This window comes from Pseudonaja textilis, chromosome 7 (assembly GCF_049901715.1).
Source record: "Pseudonaja textilis isolate UNSWEBS1 chromosome 7, rPseTex1.2, whole genome shotgun sequence".
NCBI lineage: Eukaryota > Metazoa > Chordata > Lepidosauria > Squamata > Elapidae > Pseudonaja > Pseudonaja textilis.
This window is the reverse complement of record NC_141996.1, coordinates 8,729,047-8,752,668: the sequence shown is the minus strand read 5'-3', so window position 1 is coordinate 8,752,668 and position 23,622 is coordinate 8,729,047. Positions and strand designations below refer to the sequence as shown.

Here is a 23,622-nt window from a genome sequence, read left to right as displayed (position 1 = left end):
TCTTTTCAATGGTGAGATTCAAATGTTTTTTACTACCGGTTCTGTAGGCATGGCTTGGTGGGCGTGGTGGACATGGCAGAGGAAAGGTTACTGCAAAATCCCCATTCCCTCCCCACCCCCACTAACCTGCTTTCCAGCTCCATTCTCCCTTGTAGGGCAACAAAAGAAGACCCAGCCAATCAGCTGGGACTCGGGAGGCAGAGAAGAGATGGGGGTGGGGCCAGTCAGAGGTGGTAGTGGCCCTTTTGTTGTCTGGATGTTTAGGGACGGAGTAATCTTGGAGGTTTACTAGGTTGGCTTGCCCTCTTCTTGGCTTCGTAGGCAGTCTCTTCTCTTACGGATGACCGTTTTCAGAGCCCAGTGTTGGAAGAAATATCCTTCTGGGTTCAGTTCCAAGTGGGGAAGAAAGACCCTGGAAACATGGTGACTGCTTGGAAAGATAGTTTAATGGTGGACAGGACCACATGGCTTGGAGCTCCAAAGTGAAAAGGGAAGAGATGCCGAGAGTTCCTTGGTTTTATACCCTCTGTTGGGATTTGAATTTGAGCTTGTGTTCTGATTGGTTGTCAGACTCCCATGGGACCATGCAGGGGCAACTCTGTAGGGTGTCCTGAGTCCCAGGCTTGGTTGAGTCTTGCTGTGGGATGATGTAATGAAAGGGTTTGCGGCAATTCTTATTATGGTTCTGCCTGAAGGAGGTAGATCTTTGTTATGTAGAATAGACCGGCCCAGGCCTTAATGGCCCATTAACAAAATAGGGGGGGCTAAATTTCTGCCTCTCTGAGTTTCTACTTCTCTTTTAGGGGAAATATTCTGCCTTTTTTTAGTATATCCTAAAATATTTCATTTTCCTAGGAGAGGGGTGGGTTATAACTTCCAACACCAGCCAAAATTCCTGTAGCAAAACTTGCCCTTATGTCTCTCTCTTCAGACTGAGCGGGAAAACAGCATAACTCATTTTCCTAACTGGCTAGAAGCAGAAGGGAAAAGGAGGAGTGGAGAAGTGGGGGCCGCTGGATTGAACACTTCCTGTAGACACAAAGATGTAGAGAGTTACTGTATAGAAGACTCTGCCAAGAGTTAAAGTAGCTAAATTGCAGTGAAATTGTTAACTGGCGTGGAGAAATGAACCTCGCCAGCTGTTTTGTGGCAAGCAGTAAATGGAATTTGAGTTGCGTCAAGTGAAAAGTTCCCCAAAAACAGGAGAGAAATGCTGTAAAACAAGCAGGAGAAATAGCAAAAACATTGAAGTCAAAGTCTTTCTTGTTGCCTCTCCCGCACATATACAGGCAGTTCTCAACTTACAACCAGTCTTCATAGTTATGACCATCACAGCATCCCCGAGGTCAAAATTTGGGTGGTTGGCAACGGGCATGTATTTATGATAGTTGTAGTCATGTGATTGCTAGTTGCGAATATCCCAATTGGCTTCCATCACGCAAAGTCAATCCAGAAAGCCAAATGATCAAATGGTTCATTGGACCTCCGAACAGAAAAAGCTTCTTAGATGGGAAGCGAAACCTTTTCAAGGAAAAACATATACCAAGAAAATCCTGTTTCCTTTTGAAAAGCACCTTTGGGACAACCATGACCTGGAAGAATGAGCACAGACAACTTTCTGGTGTTTTAACACCAGCATTGGATGAGTAGACCAACCCACAGAGCCTTAAGGATTCTTAAGTACATAGATTCCATTGAATGTAAGATTCTGACATCCTTCCTTACAGGTGAGTGCTTTTAAATGAATCACCTAAAAAGGGATCCAGATTTTTTTTTAAAAAAATATTGTTCTGACATCCATACGAGCCAGCACTGTGCAGCAGCAGCCGCCAAAAAAGCTAATACAATCCTGCATTGTATAAATCAAGATCATATGATGTATTAGTACTGATTTATAAAAACCCTAGCACCAGAGGGCAGGACAAGAAACAGTGGATGGAAACTAATCAATGAGAGAAGCAGCCTGGAAGTAAGTAGAAGCTTCCTAACAGTGAAGACAATTAACCAGTGGAAATTCAGTTCAATTCAATTTAATTCAATTCCACTCCATTCTACTCTGTTCCATTCTGTTCCATTCCATTCCATTCTGCATATTTTTCTGCATTCTATTCTATTCTATTCTATTCTATTCTATTCTATTCTATTCTATTCTATTCTATTCTATTCTATTCTATTCTCCTATTCCATTCCATTCCATTCCATTCCATTCTATTCGATTCCTTTCTTATTCTATTCCATTCCATTCCATTCCATTCCATTCCATTCCAATCCAATCCTATTCTATTCTATTCTATTCTGTTCTATCCTATTCCTATTCTATTCTATTCTATTCTATTCCATTCCATGCCATGCCATGCCATTCCATGCCATTCCTTTGCACTCCACTCCGTTCTATTGTACTCTATTCTACTCTACTATTCTATTCTATTCTATTCTATTCTATTCTATTCTATTCTATTCTATTCTATTCTATTCTATTCTATTCTATTCTATTCTATTCTATTCTATTCTATTCTATTCTATTCTATTCTATTCTATTCTACGTTCCGTTCTGTTCCGTACCATACCATTCTGCATTTTCTCTGCATTCTGTTCTGTTCTGTTCTCCTCCCCTCCTCTCCATTCCATTCCATTCTATTCCAACCCATCTGAGGAACATAGCATCTTACAGCAAGTAAAACTAGATCCCTACCTGGGAAAATTTTAGCTTCTGATCTATGGAACTCCATGCAACCATATTCTGTATGCTCTTTGCGGACGTCAAAGAAACTTTGGTCAGTATAAGATATAGCCACACCACACTAAAACCTATGACTGCCTATGAAACAATACAGGCAGTCCTTGACTTATGATCACTGCAATGGAACCCATTTCTTTTTTGTTGCTAAATGAGACCGTTCTTGAGCTTTGCCCCATTTTATGACCTCTCTTGCCAGAGTTGTTAAGGGAATCCCTGCCGCTGTTAAGCTAGTAACAGGGTTGTCCAGGGAACCTGGCTCTCCCCATTGTCTTTGCTTGTCAGAAGGTCACAAAAAGGGGATCCCATGACCAGAAGGACAGGGAAAATGTCATAAATATGAACCAATGGCGAAATGTCTGAATGTTGATCGTGTGACCATGGGGATACTTGCAATGTTTTAAGTGTGAAAAATGATCACAAGTTATTTTTGATGCTGTTATAACTTCAGGCAGTCACTAAATGTGTAAGCCAAGGACTACCTGGAGTATGCTACCATGTTTCCCCCCAAAATAAGACCAGGTCTTATATTCATTTTTGCTCCAAAAGACACATTAGCGCTTATTTTCCGGTTAGGTCTTATTTTGGGGGTAAATACAGTACTAAATGTGTCCGTCTGTGCTGTGGTTTGCTGGCAGCAGGTGCAGATGGCTGAGGAGAGCGAGGACTCAGATGAGGGGCCAGGACCGTTAGGGAGTGGACTGCTGCCTTCAGAGATTGTGGGGGCTGGCAGCAGCGATGAGGAGGTTCCTGAGGAGCCTGTGCTAAGCGGAGGTGCACGCAGGATTGCTCAGAGGAAAGAGCAGCTGCAGCAGCACAGGTGACTCAGGAGTAAGGCTGCAAGGTAATGGCCCCTCCCTCAAGAAGATAAAAGCCAGTTGTGAATCGGACATTCTTTGCAGGAAGCAAAGATGTTTTGAAACTCTAGCCTCATGGACATTACACTTGGTATTTGAAGACTCTTGTGTTGTAAACTATTTCTTATCCGTTATTATTGGCAGCCTCGCACAGTTTGGGTGATGTTTGTGCTTATCAAAGTTAGTTAGTTTGCAGCAGCCTTTTAACCGGGGATTCGTAAGAATCATTAAAAGGTTTCTGTTTTCTTTGGTTCGTGTTTGTTTTATTGGAAAAGGGTTTGGGTCAGAACAGTCTGACTGGGGCTTATTTTGGGGGGTAGAGCTTCTATATTACAAGCATCCTGAAAAATCATGCTAGGGCTTATTTTCCAATTGAGTCTTATTTTCAGGGAAATGCTGTAACTATAAAACTGTATCAACACTGGCCCCTAACTGGTTATGGCCTTACCAAAGATATAATGAGATGAGGAGGCACATCCCCAAGAGGAACAAATGTGCATTGTGAACACGTAGAAGTCTTTACTCTTTGTGGTTTTAGATGAGTCAGCTTCATGTCTGGCCCTGATTTAAATATCATTCTGGAGTGCAAGACTGAACAAGTCCGCCCAAAGTGGATTCAAACCACCTGTTTATTTCTTTTCAATTTCCCTGTGACTAGAACAAACCGATTTGCAGTAAGCATGTTCATAGCAATGGGATAGTTAAAACCTTGGCTGTTTATCCCCTTACACAATCAGGGTCTTCCCAAATGCAGTGATTTCTGCAGAATTTCCCAAACTAGCTTTTCAAGGCAGGCGGGGAAACCACTCATAAAAGATTTGAGGCCTGGGATCTTCAAAGGAAAAAAAAATTAGGAACGTGTACAAGGAGCTGCATTGTACAAAAGGCCGCGTTTCTCCTGGAATTCCGAAAGGTTTGGGGCAAACCGTTCAAAAGTTCATTTGCACCAAGTATTTTGTCGTGTCATTTTGCCCCAAATTCATTTGGTATACGAGCCGAGTTACATTCTGGATGGCCCCATTCACGAAGAGGAAGTCAGCCCCCAGTTCAGACATTTCCACCCATTGAAAGAGAACAATGCCAGAGATGAGTGGCTCACTTGGGCAACATACACACTTCGGCTGAACTTAGCTGAACTTTTGCTGGCTGGCGAAGTAGAGAAAAGTTTCCACTTGCTATGCCTTAACGGTTGCTGTAAAAGTGAAAGAAAATCTGGGTACAAGGAGAAGGAAAGGGAGGAGAGGAGAGGGAGAGGAGGAGGGGAGGGGAAAAGAAGGGAGGGCAGGAGAAGAGCAGAGAGGAGAGATAAAGGAAAGGAAAGGAGGGAGGGAGGGGAAGGAAAGGGAGGGGAGGAGGCGAAAGGGAGGGAGAGGAGGGGGAGGGAAAGAAGGGAGGGCAGGAGAAGAGCAGAGAGAAGAGATAAAGGGAGGGCAAGGAAAGGAGAGGAAGGAAAGGGAGGGAGGGGAGGAGGGAGGAGGGGAGGAAAGGGAGGGGAGGAAAAGGCAGGAAAAGGGAGGGGAGAGGACAGAGAGGGAGAGGAAAGGGAGGGGAGGGGAGGAGAGGAGGAGGAGGAGGAGGAGGGGAAAGAAGGGAGGGCAGGAGAAGAGCAGAGAGGAGAGATAAAGGGAAGGAAAGGAAGGAGGGAAGGAAAGGGAGGGGAGGAGAGGAGAGGGAGGGAGAGGAAAGGGAGGGAGGAAAAGGCAGGAAAGGGAGAGGGAGAGGACAGAGGGGAAAGGAAAGGGAGGGAGGAGAGGAGAGGAGGAGGAGAGGAGAGGAGGAGGGAGGGAGGGGAAAGAAGGGAGGGCAGGAGAAGAGCAGAGAGGAGAGATAAAGGAAGGGGAAAGGAGGGAGGGAAGGAGAGGAAAGGGAGGGGAGGAAAAGGCAGGAAAAGGTATGGGAGAGGACAGAGAGGAGAGGAAAGGGAGGGGAGGAGAGAGAGAGGAGGGGAGGGGAGGAGAGGAGGAGAGGGGAAAAGAAGGGAGGGAGGAAGAGAAGGGAAGGAGGGACAAAGTGAGGGAGAGAAGGAGAAGAAAGGGAGGGGAGGAGAAGGGAGAAAGTGAGGGGAAAGGATGGGACAAAGGGAGGGAAGGAAAGGAGAGGAAGGGAGGGGAGAGGAAGGGAGGGGAAGGAAGGGGAAGAGAGACAAAGGGAGGGAGAAAAGGAACGGGAAGGGAAGGAAGGGGAGGGAAGAGTGAAAATGGGCAAGAATTCTGTGTAAACCTTTCTGCCATTATCCATACCGGTATATCCCAATAGACGTATCTATTCAGATGTAAATCCCACTTATTTTCTCGTCAGCCTTTGGACCCTTCCATTTTTTTTGTTCTTTTCCTGGATTTTTAAAATGATTTGGTTTTCAGCTCTGAAACTCAGGGGTGATGTTATACACGCACAATAACACAATTAATCTATTCGATTTGATTTTTTTTTTTTTAAAAAAGGATTCCCTTGCCAAGTATCATCGGTGTGCTCATGATTGGGGTGGGGTGTAACTCGGGGCTTATAACAAAGGCAATGCAGATGACAGGCAGCCTACCGATTTCCTGCCCGCCCTAGGTATATTATTACATTATATAAAATTATTGTAACTAAGCCAAACTTAACACAATTGAGCAATTACGTATTCCTAGTTAGCGCGATATCCATTTTCTGCTTTCTCTGTGGTTCTTGGTGTCTTCTTGGATTCTAAGCTTCTTGGGCTTAACAATTTCAGCGTTTTATATTGTGATAACACTTTTCACATGCTGTTTTTGTGCATTTGGAGGCATTAATGCTGTATTCTGCGAAGCCATATGAAATAAAAGCTTCCTGGGCCAAGTCTAATCTCATCTTTGTCTCCATACAAATAATAGTGACGTCTGCAAGGAACACACTTTAGAAACCACAATGGCACAATGGGGGCTGCTACAGAGAGACCTCGACTTACGACAACTCAGCCCCAAATTTCTGTTGCTAAGCAAGACAGGTGGTTCAGTGAATTTTGCCCCGCTTTACGATCTTTCTTGCCACCGTCAAGTGAATAATTACAGCTGCTTAAGTTCGTAACACAACTGTGAGGTGAATCCCACTTCCCCATTGAGGTCATTTTTCAGGAGGCCTCAAAAGGGGATCATGTGACCCTGAAACACGGCAACCATCATAAAAGTGAACCGCTTGCCAAGTGCCTGAATTTGGATCACGTGACCATGGGGATGCTGCAATGGTTGTGTGAAAAACGGTGGTCACTTTTTGCAGTGTTATTGTAACTTTGGTCACTAAATGAATGGTTGTAAGTTGAGGAGTACCTATATGAGAGTCAGTGGGTGATTGAGTGATCCAAGTACTTTGTGAAACTGGCTTCTCCCCTTCCAGCAGGTCAGATAAGGTCGATATCCTCTAGGTCAGGGGTGTCAAACTTGATTTTATGAAGGGCCGCATCAGGGTTGTTTGATCTCGGGGGGGGGGGGGCGTGGCCAGCATGGGTTTGGCCAGCTCATCACTTGTATCGGGGGCGCCTGCAATGGCCCAAGTCAGTGATGGGATTCAAAAAATTTTACTACTAAATTAAAAAACAAGGATTATTCGGATTATTATAAAATATGGGATAAGTTTTATGGTTGCTAGAGAAGAGGAATATTCAAGAGAATAAGGAATGATCATATGCATATATAATATATATGGAATGAAAGTATGTATTATTATTGGACTTAGCAAAGTAATGACAAAGATGGATGTTAGACTGTACCATGTTCAATATTTTTAATGTATTTTTGGTTCATGTTGGTGTTTGTTTAATAAAGAAAAACCTTTTATAAACAAAAATTAAAAAATTTTTTACTACCAATTCTATGGGCGTAGCTTGGTGGGCATGGCTTGGTGGGCGTGGCAGGGGAAGATTACTGCAAAATCTCCATTCCCTCCTCACCCCCACTAACCTGCTTTCCAGCTCCGTTCTCCTGTGAGGGGCAACCAAAGAAGACCCAGCCAATCAGCTGGGACTCAGGAGGCAGAGAATAGATGGGGGTGGGGCCAGTCAGAGGTGGTATTTGCTGGTTCTCCAAACTACTCAAAATTTCCGCTACTCTTTCTCCAGAACTGGTCAGAACCTGCTGAATGGCCCAAGTGCTCTGCCAGAGAAAACGGGCTCCCGAACTCAGTTTTCTGCTGCAATGGCCTCCTGCAACCCTCTGCCAGGGAAAACAGAGCTCAGAAGGGCTGCACATAGCCCTCCTGGGCTCTATTTTCACTGGCAGAGGCACCGCGGGCCAGTCCTTCACTGTTTCCAGGGTGGCCTCATGGGCCAGATCTAAGCACCCGGCAGGTCGGATCGTTTGACACCCCTGCTCTAGGTCTTTTTCTTTAAATGTTGTCATCTGGGTACCCCAAAGCAGGGTACCTTCTTGGTGGTCACCTCAACCCTTTGGGAAGTCTTACTACTTGAGGTTCGAAGGTATCCCCCTCCTTTTAGTATTCCAGAAGGCTGCAAAGAGCTGGTTTTCCCTCCAAGAATCAGGAGAGGGTAAGGTTGGAGCTCGGAGGATGGTTGTGTTGAATGCGTCAGAGAACAATTGAAGTAACAAGTTTTGGTTTTACTGGGATTTGGGTTTGTGTGAGTGGCCTTTGCGGCCACCTTGAGATGCCCAGAGATGTTTCATAAGATGGCTGGCATTGTAAGTCTAATCAATAAAGCAGCATACATATTGTTTGGAAGAGTTAGCGGTAAAAGGAAACCAGGTCGCCAAAGGACACAATGGCTGGACGCCATCAAAGAAGACACCACCCAGAGCGTAGGATAACTCCGTACAAGATTGAAAGATGTGGAAAGACCTGGCCCAGCAAGATCACCAAGAATCGGACACAACTGAATGGATAACATCATTGTCGTCATCATCATTTGGTTATTAATGGTGTCTCCCATGCTTTGTTGGCTTCTTCACAAACTAGAGAAAAAATGGAACTTGAAAACCGCCTTAATAGGAATTGCTTTCCCCTTGAAATCTCAGGGATCAACTGGGGTTCTTTCCAGATTCAAAAAAAATAAAAGACCACATGATCCAACATTGCCCTTTGCTGCTGATTTTCCACAGAAGTGTGCCCAATTCTTCTTGCCTTTGTTATTTTAATATAGACTAGCTGATAAGCTGGCATTGCCCGAGTATTTATATATCCCAATCCTGTATTAGACAGGAAAATCCTGCAGTCGGGACTCACGCTGTTATACTGTCTCTCGTGCAGCATAGCAATTCTTCTATTCCTCCACAAGAGGGAGCCACTTGTAGAGTCCTGTGAAACTGTTACCATGGCAAGTCTGCTGTGCTGTACAGTAGAAGCCATTTTAAGGCACACACACCCCTGAGGGGTGTTAAGAGTGTCTTACCCCCCCCCCAGTATTTGTTTCCAGAGTGTAAGTCATCTATATACCAAGTTTGATTGAAATTGATTGAGGCGTTTCAGAGTTATGCTGGAACATGCACACACACATATGCATTTTTTATATATAAAAAAGAAGATATGTGGAGCTCCTTCAGAAGTTCACCACAAGGAGAAGGGTATATAGATGGAAAGAAATGATCACCCAAGTCCTAGGGTTTCCTATCTGAGCAGAGGGTTGGACTAGAATATCTCCAAGGTCCCTTCCACCTCTGTTATTCTGTCATTTCCTCACCCCAAAACTATTTTCCAATCCAGAGTAATCTTCAGGACTATGAGATTTGCATAAGGAGTCCAACTAAACCAAGATTCTTTAAAAGAAACATCTCTTTATTAAATTAATTCAAGAGCAATCAGCAAATATTTAAATAATCAGGATTGAGAGTGCAGAGCTCACTGTTTATTTCCAACTTGTTCTACTCAAAACAATATCAGTCTTTTTGCTTTTAATTCTTTCACGTTACACAAAAATCCATCATCACCAAGAAATTGATAGAAGTGCTTCCTGCACATACACACTACTTAAGGTTTTATAGTGAATTATGTAGGAAAGTCCAAATACTTGACATGTTATGCTAACTCCTAAGGGTTTTGTTTGGAAAATTAATTGTTGGAATAAAGAGGGTTTTTTTTAAAGTGGGACTTCCTCTTCTCTTCCATAAGGAAGAGGTACACTCACCTGATGGAGGAATTGTGCTCCCTCATGAGGGAAATGAACACTTTTTACAAGAACTATCCCTTGCCATATTTTACTTCCGTACATCATCCTTAAATTGGTCTGTTAAAGATCATATATAAATAAAAATAGTAGTATGCCAGACGAACATGTGAAAGCTTTTTATAGACAGTGTTGTCCCCTGATCAGAAACATCAAAGTGTATTGCACAGAAAGTACTTCCCACTCAAAAGTTTGCCACAATGTGCAAAGTTCAACCTTTTTTTTTATTCCAGTGTTTTCCTCAGAGTAAGATTTTTTTTTCTAGTGAAAGGAACACACCCAGAGAGAACACTTGTTCTTTCAGACACAGGTGTCTCCCTAAAAGTCAGTTTTCACAAAGTCTGAAACAGCTCTACGAAACATCTACGATACTGGATATAATCAGTGGGTTTTAGAACTCAATCTTCTGCAAGTTGCAGTTGCAGATATTAAATTTCTAAAGTGATTCTATTTCAAAAAAGCTGAACAACATCTGCTCCCGGCAATTTGAGCCTACCTGAAAAAGATCTTAACAAATATAGTAATAAGCCTCATTATGAAGAAACATAAAAAAAACAGATCTAGGCTCAAATGCAAAGGTCTACCTTAAGCCAAAATGCAAAAAGACTATGAGCCTTTGGGAAATTTTAGTCCTTTTAAGTCCTTTATTTGCATTTCCCAAACAAATGAGTTTTCAAAATGAAGATAACTAGTGAAACAGATTCTTCCACGGGAGAATATCCATGGGTTTTCAAATTTGTCTTCCCTTCTGCTATGGGACCCCAAAAAGACTTCTTGGGCTTGGCACCTGGGCATCTTATAGAACAGGAGTGTCTAACACAAGGCTAGTGGACTGGATCCGGCCCACAATGTGGTTGGATTCAGCCTGCGGGGCCGGCCTGGAAAATATAAGGGTCCGGCCAGCGTGGCTTCGGCCTGGTCTACCCAATGCAAAGAGCAGTTTGGGGAGTGGCATCAAGCTGGCCACGCCCAGCGAATGGCATCAAAATGGCCACGCCCACCACGCCCACCTGGGCCCCCCGAGATCAACTACAGTCCTGATGCGGCCCTCAATGAAATTGAGTTTGACGCTCCTGTTATAGAACCACTCTCTCCAACCTGAATCAGCCCAACTGCCCAGATTATTTAGGGAGAAGCTCCTTGTGGTCCTTCACTTCCAGAAGATGACCGGAACTGAAGCCAGAAGGCCCTGCTTTTCAGGGGTAGAGTTTGGACCAGTCCCCACCCCTGATGACTTTTAGAAAGATGTTTAAAAACTGAGCTCCTTTGGAGAGTGCCGAGTTCATGACTTGCCTCTTGTTTTATTTGTGGCCTTCCTTTTATTTTTGTGACTGTGGCCGAGAGGATCGTTACTGGCTCGTGGTTTTATGATTTCATTTTTAAACGTTTAAAGTACCTTGGAGGTTTAAATTATTATTATTATTATTGCATCATGGAAGCTGCGGAGAGCTTTGGGATGGCAGCCTGATGTAAAAGTGCTATCTAAATAAATAAATCACACAACAACTACGAAGATTCAAAGAGCTTGGGTCTGTGGTACATCATAAACCTCTCTTTCTCCTCAGGTCCAGTCAACTAGAATCCCTCTGCGCTTTGCCCCCTCCCCAAATTCTTGGGTTTTTCTATCCTTAGATGTTAGATCTCCCATGCTGTCCTGAGGTTTAAAAAATAATTTAAAAAAAGAGTAAGAGGAAAGCGCTCAAATCCTCGACTATCATTCTGGCTCTTTCCTACTCAATGCTGACTGCAGATGACCTCCATTCCATTCCATCTCAGCCCCTCCTACCCCCCAAGTTAATTTCTTAAAATCTTTTCCTTTCACGAAACTAGGATGCTCGGATAAAAGAAATACTGGCGTTTAGAGACAGAATTAAAAATAAATGCTGACTAGGCATTTCTTCTATTTAATTATTCTTCAAGCCCAACCAGCAAGTTCCCTCCTAACCTCATTATTCTATTTTCTTTGTTCTACCAGGCATTAACTAACAGCCCCACATCTTATACTATTTATATTTTTGGGGGGGGGGGTATTTGTGTTGTACCAGTCTTGGGGTGCTTCAAACTATTTCAGCAGACTTCAAAGTCGCAGGCAAACACATGAGACGGGAGTTGGATAGATTGGCGAGTTCTGAGTTTGCTATTATGAAGTACTTGATCTATTGCCTTTCATAAGGAATATGGTGAGCCGCGGTGGCACAGTGGTTAGAATGCAGTATTTCTGCTGACTGCCCACTGACTGCAGTTCGGCAATTCTATCCTGACCATCTTAAGGTTGGACTCGGCCTTCCGTTCTTCTGAGGTCAGTAAAATGAGGAGCCAGATTGTTGGGGGGCGATAGGCTGGCTCTGTAAACCGCTTAGAGAGGGCTGTAAAGCACTGTGAAGCGGTATACAAGTCTAAGCGCTATTGCCATTGATCAGAAAGACCCCTACCTGGGACATTCAAACTTTCTGCTCATCTAGGAATTGACAATGCATCACTTCCACCGCACAATTGGCAGTAATTATTTTTTAGGGCAGCCATCTGATTTAAATAACCTTTTTGATCCACACCTAAGGGCCAGAAATGGATTCAAAAAGGTTTGACAAAACCAGATGTAAAATCTACGGAGGGGGAAAAAGTAATAATACTGAACAAGCATCATCAATGGTCTCTTAAAGGACTGGCATATGATTTCATTCTCCAGCAAAGATAATAAACACAATCAGCCCTGTTAGTCCAAACAGCACCTGGAACATAAGTGCAAATTACTGAAACATTATTGCACATTAGAAAGAGAGAGGTGTTCTACGGTATATTTTTTTCCCATTCCACTTTCATTTCCATTTGCTTAGCCTGAATCGCAATTCTGACAAATTCCTTAGGATCAAAATAAAATGTTATGCTCCTGTCCTGTGAATGCAGCATCATGGTTACAGTGAGTGAAATAATACTGGTTAATTTGCGTGCATGTTCAAATCATATAATGGGGTGTGTGTTAGTTTAGAGAAATTAAATCTAGTTCCAAGCAACCTCTCTTTTTCTTGTATTTTTAATCACAAATATTTCAGCTTTTAAGGTATTGTACAGATCTGAGTAGGGTTTTTTTTCCCCCTTTTAATCTCTCAAATGCTTTGAAAGGTCTTCCTTGCAGTTCACATGCAGCTACGGTAAGGTGGCTGTTAATCCAGAAATCAGATAATCCACCAAGGGAACTGGCTTTGCATAATGGGCAGCTTTACATTAAGTGTCACGGGCTGATCAGAAAAATCAGCTAACACAATCTGTAGAAGCAGATATCACCAATATTGTTAACATGTTCTCCTCTTTTACTTAATCCACTAAGTGTAAGGTCTTAGATTCACGTTGAATGTTACTGGAAAGCAACATTCAAGTTTATGAAATCAAGACGGCTGTGTGTTCAGTGGCATATTCACTTTCTGAAGAATGTTGTTAGAACAGTGTAATTTTTCCCCTCTTCCATTCATGTATGCAAACTACTGAAAAACTACTACATTCCTCTCGAGAAGTCCAAATGTCCAACTTCTCCCCCACCCTTTTACCTCTTCGTGTGCAACTGGGTTTGGAGAGATGATGGTCTCAGGAGATAGTATTCAAAGCCAAAGTTGGATAGAAACAGAGCAGTTGTATAAATAAAGTACTGATATTGCCTTTTGAAACAATTGTCAAGAGCCATAATAATCTTTTCTTTAAAACAAAATCCATCTAAAAGAAAATCTTTTCCACTAGAATCTGATCTGCAACTATAGCATACATATACATATATTTGTTTTACGTATCTTTTATTTCTAAATGTAAAAATATCATTTTTTTCTTTTTTTAAAAAAGCTACTTACTGGAATGAGTCAGAGTGAACTGTGAATGTATATCTTTTAAACCACATTGGGCTTTTTATTTTTTAAAAAAATTCTTTTTCATATATTAATCCGTTGATATATAATGCAATTTTTAAAAATCTACCAGGTTGTGTCAACCAGCCAGTGATCCAGAACTTCTATCTAAGAAGGGAAGTGGAATTAAGCCACACCTTGCAATGGTGCTTCAGTATTTTGATTGTATAATATAACTCACTGAAACAATACTGATGTGGAACACAAGCAGTCTTCCATCTATTTGACTATTAAGTTAATTAACTCTTTAGGACAGCCAGTGCTAAGACATAATCACGGACGGATATATCAGTTCCAAGACTTTTCAAGTGGTCTCTCTGGTGGATACACTGTATATCTTGGGTCAAGTTCTGGACAGAAATCCTTAAAATTCTTAGATGCTTCAGTACCAAATGTATCCAATATTTTTCTGTTCATGACACCGAATCTAGAAAATGAAAGATCCAAAATTAATTTTCTATATAACTCAGGGAATAAAGCAACAAAAAACAAGATTATGAACTCTGTAGTATGAATTTAACTTTTTTTTCAGAAAAAAAAAAGGAAATTAGAACCATGTTCATCCCACTGAAAAACAATCCTGAAATTATATATATTTATTATAAGAAGCATGCAGTGATATATAATGAGAAATATAATAAACATGCTACTATGTTTATACACTACTACGGTAAAATGATAAGAAAGGACAAACACATTTTTAAATAAACCCAACTAAAATGTTCTTTACAGTAGTCTTGGTGAGAAGTTGTATCCCGTTAAAGGCCTTCAAAAATTTCAGATGTTAGATTAACAGAGTTGGAAGGGACCTTGCAGGTCATCTAATCCAACCCTCTGCCCAAGCAGGGGACCCTACACCATTTCTGACAAATGGCAGTCCAGTCTCTTCTTGAAAGCCTCCAGGGATGAAGCTGTTTGATATATTTTTTCTCCAATGTTTCAAACAAACTATTTTATTAGACTTCTTATATAAGACTAACCAACTTTCAGTGAATGTTATTTCTGTTAGCCAAGTAGACGAGAAAAGGTTGCAATCTGAAATATTATTCTATTTCTGTTTGGGACTAATGAAAGTTTAAAAAAAAACATACAAACTAAAAATTTTGGTAAAATTGTGACTCTTTGTCTGAATCATTGCTTTTCTGGGCACAACTACAAATCTTATGTACTGAAGGACAATTCTGTTCATGAAAACTGTGAAGGAACTCTAAGATCACAAGCAAAACTAGGAAACTTAAGAGAAAACCCAGTCTTCATGTAAGCTTTGCACTGGTAGAATGGTTTTTATTTTAATTTTAAATCATGTTGATTGACCATGTTGACATTTAACACAAAATGCCTTTAAAAAGAAAGTCTGGTACCTACCATGTTTCTTACAGAAATGGACATTGAGACCAAAAGGTACTTTTCCCAAAAAGCAACTGGACTTTTCTGTTAGTTTTTCTTTTCTTTGAAAAATTTTCATTTCTCATCCAAGGAGCTTCCAAGAAAGTCCAGTTGCCTTTTGGATAATAGCACCTTTGGGATAACCATGACCTGGATGATTGAGAATCTCCATGGACATGTCACCACTGAGAGTTACTCACCTTCCTTTGGTTAATCGCAATAGGAATTTCCAGTACGAAGGTCTCAGATTCTGGACTTCCATCACAGCCTAAAACAAAAAACAAATATATATATATGGCTTTAACTTGGGAATTCAATTCGATATTTTGCTATAGTCACCCCACTCCACCAGACTCTGGGCAGCTTACAAAATGCGGCCTTCCTCCCTCCCCTCCAAAAAAACTCCCCAATTAAAACAGTTAGCAAACAGACTAAAATAATCAGAACAACAAACAGCACATATATATGAACAATTAAACCCAGCTTGGGATCAGAGTCAGATCTTAATGACTTCCTAGAACCCAAGGAGAATGGGCACCATCCATATTTCAGAGAGGGGACAGATGATGTGATGTTCCAGAGGGCAAGGACTAAAAACAGAAAAGGCATTCGCCCTCAGTCCCTCAAGGTAGCAAAAAAAGAGATCTGGAATGGACTCATTTGCACTCCAGGCAGGCAGAAACAATGGAAGATAGCAATAGCACTTAGACTTATACACCGCTTCACAGTGCTTTGCAGTCCTCTCTAAGTGGTTTACAGAGTCAGCCTCTTTGCCCCCAACAATCTGGGTCCTCATTTTACAGCCTGGTAAGATTTGAACTGCCAAATTGCAGGCAGTCAGCAGAAGTAGCCTGCAATACTGCCTTCTAACCACTATGCCCCTATGGCTCATGCACCTATAAAGTCCTTTCTGGCATAGTATCTTATTATGTGAGCAGCCATCTATCTTACCTGCTCAAGGTTGACTCAGCTTTCCATCCTTCCAAGGTGGGTAAAATGATTGTTGGGGCAATAGGCTGAATCTGTAAATCACTTAGAGAGGGCTGTAAAACACTGTGAAGCAGTATACAAGTCTAAGTGCTATTGCTATCTTGAATTGCACTCAGAAGCCTACTAGCAATCACTGACCTTGTGTACCACCTGGGCATCACATGAAGGGCTTATAACAATTAGCCACAGCCATATAGCCCTTGCCAACTTGCTATGGCCAAATCACACTGGAGCACACTGGGTTGGGTAAGACATTCTTATAAATACCACTAATCCATCATCTCTCACAAAGATCAACAATCCTGGCCTGGATGCAAAGCATTTGCGCTATTATGCTAGCACTGCTTCTTGGATGTTAAATCATACAGTTGCTGAATAAAACATGCAGAGCTCAAACGTTGGCGGTTTCTTCCAAGTTCACTGATATATGCTACCTTACAATGGGGTGAGCTGTGTAACATGAAAGTAGTTGTGTGCCATGTTTTTAGGCCATAGTGTGGAATAAGCTCACCCAAGATGATTGGGCGAACAGATGTGGTGAATCACTGCAGTTGTGAAGTCCTTGGGGCTTTCTGTGCTTGGTGGGTTTCCTTGCAAGCATTTCATTGCTAAATTAGGTAATATCGTCCGTTCACTGAGAATGTTATCTAGTTTGGTAATGAAATGCCTGCAAGAAAAGCACCAAACTGAGAGAGCACCAAGGACCTCTCAATCCAATCCTGAACTACAAAATATTTTCCTCATAAATATCAATAAGGTTGTTTGGGCTGTTGGAAGATGTCCCGAGGAATGGCAGGTTTGATCATCTCTTCTTCTCTCGCAGCCTGAAAATATTAACAAAACCTCTTAAAAGTAAAATAGAGTCAAGCAGCCATTGTATGAATGAATGTCTAGGACAAACTGCCCTACCTACATCCCTTTTACTTGACTTAATGAGCAACGTTAGACATAAGCAAAAGTGTTCGAACCCGAAGGACAAAAACTTACAGCTTGGAAGCAGATGGCAGTGGATACAGCATAGATTATACTGTCTGCATGAGGGAAATAAGGAACCTTTCCAGCTTCAATGCCTTTGAAATACATAGTCTATAAAATTTAAAAAACGCACACATTAAATGCACATGCACAAAAATCAAGGAAGCAAGGGAATGAGTTTCTAAAAAGACCAATGATGCAAAGCTAGGCACAAGAAAAATGACCCATACAAGAAGTCTTGGCCCCACGAGGCTTTTTAAAAAGCAATAGTGGAATCAGTTGGGTATAATCCCCAAATATCCCTATGAATGGTTGGTTCATTCATAGTTAATGAAGATCACTGGTGTGAGCATTTTAGACTGTGGGCATAATGGCCTTATCTGAAAAGGAAAAAAAAAAAACCCTCTTTGGGTGGTAAAATGTATTACAGGTAGTCCTCGACTTACAACTACAATTGAGCTCTAAATTTCTGTTGCTAAGCGAGACAATTGTTAAGTGAGCTTTGTCCCACTTTACAACTCTTCTTGCCAGAGTTGTTAAGTAACTCACTGCAGCTGTCAGGTTAGTGACATGGTTGCTAAGTGAATCTGGCTTCCCCGTTGACTTTGTTTCTCAGAAGATTGAAAAAGGGGAAATCACGTGACCCCGGGACACTGTGACCCTCATAAATAGGAGTCAGTTGGCAAGCATCCAAATTTTGATCCTGTAACCGGGGGGGTTGCTGCGAAGATTGTAAGTGTGAAAATTAGTCCTCAGTCACTTTTTTCAGTGCCGCAGAAGAAGATAGGATTGGATAGGAAAGAAATAGGAAAGGGAATGGGAATAGGAATAGGAATAGGAATAGGAAGGGAAGGGAAGGGAAGGAATAGGAAAGGAATGGGAATAGAATACCATAGGATAGGATAGGAAAGGGAATGGGAATAGGAAAGGAAAGGAAAAAAATAAGAAATGGGAATAGAACAGCATAGGATAGGAAAAGCAAGGCAAGGCAAGGAAAGAAATAGGAAAGGAATGGGAATGGGAATGAGAAGAGAATGCAGAAAAAATGCAGAATAGAACAGAATTCTTTATTGGCCAATTTTAATTATACGCACAAAGAATTTGTCTCTGGTTCATAAACTCTCACTGTACATGCAAAACACAAAAGTAATGTAATAATCATAATAACAATATTATTTACTATATATTATTATATATACAATATTATTATTATTTAGTCTTTAACCTTAGACTGTCTACTATTGACCTCACCCCTTCCCTAAGAGGTCTTTAGGGGACGTGCATAAGCCGACCAACGTGACTACCGTCCCTGTCCTATTGTTTCTTTTATTTTTCTTATATGTATCCATGTATTCATAACTATGTTTTTACTTATTTCTAGTATCTTGTAAGCAATTGACAAATAAAAATAAATAAATAAAATAAACAATAACAATGGATTTAAAACTCTCAAGAGTTCATCCAGAATCTCTCTCTAAGAAGCAACCCTGCAGACTAGCTAAGAGCTAGATCCTAATATTTTTTAAAATACATGGTTGGGAAGCTTGACCCGGAGTATCATTGAATGTAACTAATTCTGCCATTCCTGAGGAAAAGATATTCTGTCAGCGCAAAGAGGCTTACCTCTACTAGTTTGGAAGCCAGGTACATTGAAATAGTTGTGCTTCTGTAAAACATCATTGACAGTCCTGCTAGGGGCCCTGTGTGATTAAAAAGAAAAGAAAAGAAAAAGAAGGAAGGAAGGAAGGAAGGAAGGAAGGAAGGAAGGAAGGAAGGAAGGAAGGAAAGAGAGAGAGAGAGAGAGAGAGACAGAGAAAGAAAGAAAGAAAGAAAGAAAGAAAGAAAGAAAGAAAGAAAGAAAGAAAGAAAGAAAGAAAGAAAGAAAGAAAATTAGCCAAATTCTGGATACTGTACATGAAATTCTACTGTACATGAAATTCTACTGTACATGAAATTCTACTGTAGCAGTTCCCAAATAAATAGACAGCAAGGGACTCCAGCTAGATTGAAAAAGGTTTATCTAGTTCATCCTGTCTCACCTTTGGGACAACTTGATGCCACTAAGACATCTTTGCACATTGAAGATTTATAAAGAGCTCAGGTACTTGAGGTAGAAACAGATCAGCCTTCCCTTTCCGATTGGCTCCACAGAATCATGTTGGAGAAGGCTAATATATTCCCGTAATGGTCAGGAGTCACTTAAAACTTGATGCTCTTGTCTGTCTACTCCCATTTTGAAGCCACTGCAAATGATGCATATCACATCACCGGTAGAGAATGCTACACTCCAGTCATGTGCAGGGCTGGGCTTCAAAAATTTTAGCCTGATTGCTGGGTGGGCGTGGCCATGGCCCCACGGGGGGCGGGGCTCGGTTCCCCAGGAGGGTGACGGCATTCAGGCCTCGCAGTTCAGCCTTCCTACTCCGAGTTGTTTTACCCTCCCGAGCCTCCATGCGTGTCCTGCACTTACCTGCATCCAAAACGGGCCGTGTGGGGTCTCCTGGAAGGGGTGTGCGGGGGCGGGGCCAGTCAGGAGTAGAATTTGGGGGTTCTCCAAACTGCACAGAATCTTAGCTAGGGGTTCTCCCGAACCCCTGCGAACCCCCTAGCAGCCCAGCCCTGGTCATGTGCTATGTGAAGAAGTGATTCCTTTGGTGTTGTCCTAAATCTTCCATCACTCAGAGAGCCCTTGGATGAATGTTGATTTTCAACACCATGAGAATAGGTGGGAAAAGATACCACCATGATAACATAGCCCCCACACTCAGTCTGCTACTTAACTCATCCTTGATTTACAACAGTTCATTAAATGACTGCTCCAAGTTACAAGGGCACTGAAAAAAGTGGCTAGTGACCATTTTTTCAGAGTTACAATCTTGGGCAGCATCCCCTTGATCACGTGATTAAAATTCAGGTGTTTGGCAACTCGGTCATATTTATGATGGCCGCAGTGCCCTGGGGTCATGTGATCACCTTTTGGGACCTTCTGACAAGCAACGACAATGCGGAAAGCCAGATTCACCTAACAAGAAGGTTGCTAACTTATCAACTGCAGTGATTCACTTAACGACTGAGGCAAGAAAGGTCATAAAATGGGGCATAATTCATTTAACGAAAGTCTCAACAACAGAAATTTTGGGCTCAATTGTGCTAGTAAGTCAAGGACTACCTATAGACTAGTAACCGTTCTATCCTCTGTCCCTTCTCCCATTATTTCTTAGTATACTTTTTTTTTGTATTCTTTTACAAGTTCTCTTTGGGACGCGGTGGCTCAGTGGCTAAGACTCTGAGCTTGTCAATCAGAAAGGTCGAAAGGTCGGCGGTTTGAATCCCTAGCACCGTGTAACGGAGTGAACTCCTGTTACTTGTCCCACTTCTTGCCAACCTAGCAGTTCGAAAACATGTAAAAAATGCAAGCAGAAAAATAGGGACCCCTTTGGTGGGAAAGTAACTGCGTTTCGTGTGCTTTCGGCTTTTAGTCATGCCGGCCACATGACCATGGAGACGTCTTCGGACAGCGCTGGCTCTAACGGAGATGAGCACCACCCCTAGAGCTGGAGACAAACTAGCACGTATGTGTGAGGGGACCCTTTATCTTTAGAAGTTCTCTTGGGGTTCCTTCTGTTCTTACAACTTGTTCTAACGTTACTCTCAGTTCCAACATCCTGACTTTTCAATACTGCAAACATTCTGTTCCACACATGGCCTCCATGCCAACTTTGTGTATTACTTTATAATTTTATAATTTTTCAAGGCTTCCCTGCAATCATTTGTGGAGGTTCCAGGTTCTGCGCTATCAGATGCACAACATTATTCTCCAGAAAGTATCAGGAGGCATTTCACTCTTAGGGAGAGGCATGGAAACTACTAACTATGGGAATCTGAGTCTCTACTGTTGGGAGGAAATGTAGATTTACCTGCAATGAGTGCGTGTACTTCATCGTCCAGGTTCCGTACCCATCGTAGGAAACAGCTTGTACCCTGCATTTTTAAGTAATCATGGCAACATTTTTGTCATTGCAACGCAATAATCTAGTAACAAAGATTCCAATAACAGACTTAGAATTTAATCAAGCCAAGAAAACAGCTGATTATGGTTTCAGCTTTGAATGTTATTTTATAGCTATCCTGTGCTATGAATTATAAAATAAACTAAGCACTGTATGTGGATATGCGTTAAAGGCTGGTTCAACAGGAGAAAGCAAGGTTTTCGCTGTGCACTGAAGCTAGCAAAAAAACCCAAACGGGCATATACAGGAAGTGGGATTTGCTTTCATAGCAAACCTAATTGTTGTGAGGAAAATAGGAGGAGTTATTTGTAAAAATAATGGAGGCGGGAAATGAGAGATAGGTAGGTAGGTAGGTAGATAGACAGATAGATGATAGATAGATAGATAGATAGATAGATAGATAGATAGATAGATAGATAGACAGACAGACAGACAGACAGAGAGAGATAAATAGATGATGGATAGACAGATGATAGGTAGATAGATAGAAAATTAAATTGATTAAAAAATAATTTTAACCAAACAAATAACATAAATTCATTAAGATTTAAGTTAATTAAAAATATTAGAGGTGGTTTTATAATAACCACTTAACTAAACTTCCATTCTAAGCTTCCATTCTAAGCTTCCATTCCATGATAATACTGACCTTTTTAAAAAAAACCCTCACATTTTCAGTCCTTGTTTTTCCCTCCTGGCTTACTGAGTAATGGAATGTTATAAAGACTTAAGAAAAAAGAGAAAGCAAAATCATGTGAATTTCCACCTTGCCCCTATTAGGGAGGTTACGAATTGCTGACAGAAACCCACCAATTTCCCTCTTATGATCACTAAGGAGCATTAAGCCTTTTATCCATATTAGGTTTTTTTTTAAAAAAAAAAACGGGTTGGTTAGTGCCATCTTATTTTTCTTTTCCCCTTCAAAATTGTTCGCAAATAACATGTTTAATTTAGCTTCAAGAGACACTCTGAACAATAAAGGCACTTTTAGCTAAAGGGTTGCAACGGCGGCAGCTGCTGTGGCCAGATGAGGAGCTTAGCATAATCACGTTCTAATTTTTCAGCACTTTTGAAACCTACTTTGTATATGCTGACGAATGACCCAAGGAAAGCTCCAAGCTGGAAGTTTTCTTTGTTGTAGAAAAGCGAGAGAAGCCGGGATGGTTTTGTAAATAGATGTCGGAACGCAGATGGGATGCGAAGGCAACACTGGATCAAGTATCCGACGCTAAACATCCTAATGAAGCCCTAGAATGTGCCATGAGAGAGAGAAACACACAGTCTCAGGAACTCCACTCACAAGGAATAACTGTAATATCTACTCACCAGGAATTATAATTAAATGCCTTTGTTGTTCCGACTTGTTTTCTCTCAAAATGTTATTATTGTATCAGTCTGGTTTGTTTCCTATTCCTCACCCCAAGTACCGTTCTATAGTCTGCACGGTACACTGTAATACAGGTAGCCCTTGATTTATGACCACAACTGAGCCCAAAATGTATGTTGTTAAATGAGACATTTGCTAAGTGAATTTTGACCCATTTTACAACCTTTCTTGCCTCAGTCGTTAAATTAATCGCTGCCGTTGGTAAGTTAGTAACCTGGAGGTTAAGTGAATCTGACTTTGCTGGTCAAAAGGTCACAAAAGGTCGCATAATCCTGGTACACAGCAACGGTCGTAAGTATGAACTGGCTGCTAGGCATCCAAATTTTTATCACATCATCATGGAGATGCTGGAAAGGTTGTTAAGTGTAAAAAATGGTCATAAGTCACTTTTTATGAGGAGTACCTATCACCATCTTCTTTTAATGACCCCATAATCCTTTGCGGGGTGGAGTCTGGGCAACTGAATGGAGCTGAGTGATTTACTGGCTCATTGCCCTTCCTGTCGCCAATGCGGAGTTATATTCAGCCCAGAGAGAGAAATATCTGCCGCTACCTAGGATCAAACTCATACCTCCTGATTGTGAGGCGAGAGCTCCATCTCTAGGCCACTGCACCACTCACGAGGAGTACCTATATAGATACTTCTCAACTTACAACCATCTGTTTAGTGACCGTTCAAAGTTACAACTGCACTAAAAAAATGACTTATGAATAGTTGTAAGTGTGACTTTTTCACACTTACAACCATTGCAGCATTCCCACAGTGAGGTGATTTAAAATTTGAGAGTTGAGCAACTGGTATGTATTTATGACAGCTGCAGCGTCCCAAAGTCAAGTGATCATCATTCAAACCTTCCCAGGTGGCTTCCAACAAACAAAATCAATGGGGGAAGCCAGGTTCACTTAATAACCATATGGTTTACTTAACAACCACAGTGATTCGCTTAACAAGCGTGGCAAAATAGATGATAAAATGAGGCACAATTCATTTAGCAACTGTCTTCCTTAGCAACGGAAATGTTGGCCTCCATTGCGATACTGTAACTCAAAAGACTACCTATATTAACTCTAACCCTTTTTCGGTATTTTAGAATTATCTATTATTTTCCCTTTTATCTTAGATTAAGGGTGACTCTTGTGTCTTATTTGTTGGTCATCTAACTAACTATCGAAATGCAGACTTGATTTATATTGAAAAACATCAGATACTGGACTGGTTTATGCCCTCAGCTTACAGCCGGTCACAGTCACAACAACGTCAGT

At 41.5% G+C, this 23,622-nt stretch overlaps 1 protein-coding gene across 1 annotated transcript in view; it reads right to left on the bottom strand.

Annotated features, from left to right (window-relative positions):
- Positions 1 to 13,486: 13,486 nt before the first annotated feature.
- Positions 13,487 to 23,622, bottom strand: part of TMEM135 (transmembrane protein 135) — a 154,695-nt gene continuing 144,559 nt past the window's right edge. The window contains exons 10-15 of the mRNA XM_026706815.2: positions 22,053 to 22,220; positions 20,880 to 20,943; positions 18,586 to 18,662; positions 16,975 to 17,073; positions 15,198 to 15,265; positions 13,487 to 14,038 (exon numbers count right to left, since the gene is read on the bottom strand). Of these exons, the coding sequence (XP_026562600.1) occupies positions 13,900 to 14,038; positions 15,198 to 15,265; positions 16,975 to 17,073; positions 18,586 to 18,662; positions 20,880 to 20,943; positions 22,053 to 22,220 (615 nt within the window). The 3' untranslated portion in view covers positions 13,487 to 13,899. The remainder of the gene's footprint in view (positions 14,039 to 15,197; positions 15,266 to 16,974; positions 17,074 to 18,585; positions 18,663 to 20,879; positions 20,944 to 22,052; positions 22,221 to 23,622) is intronic.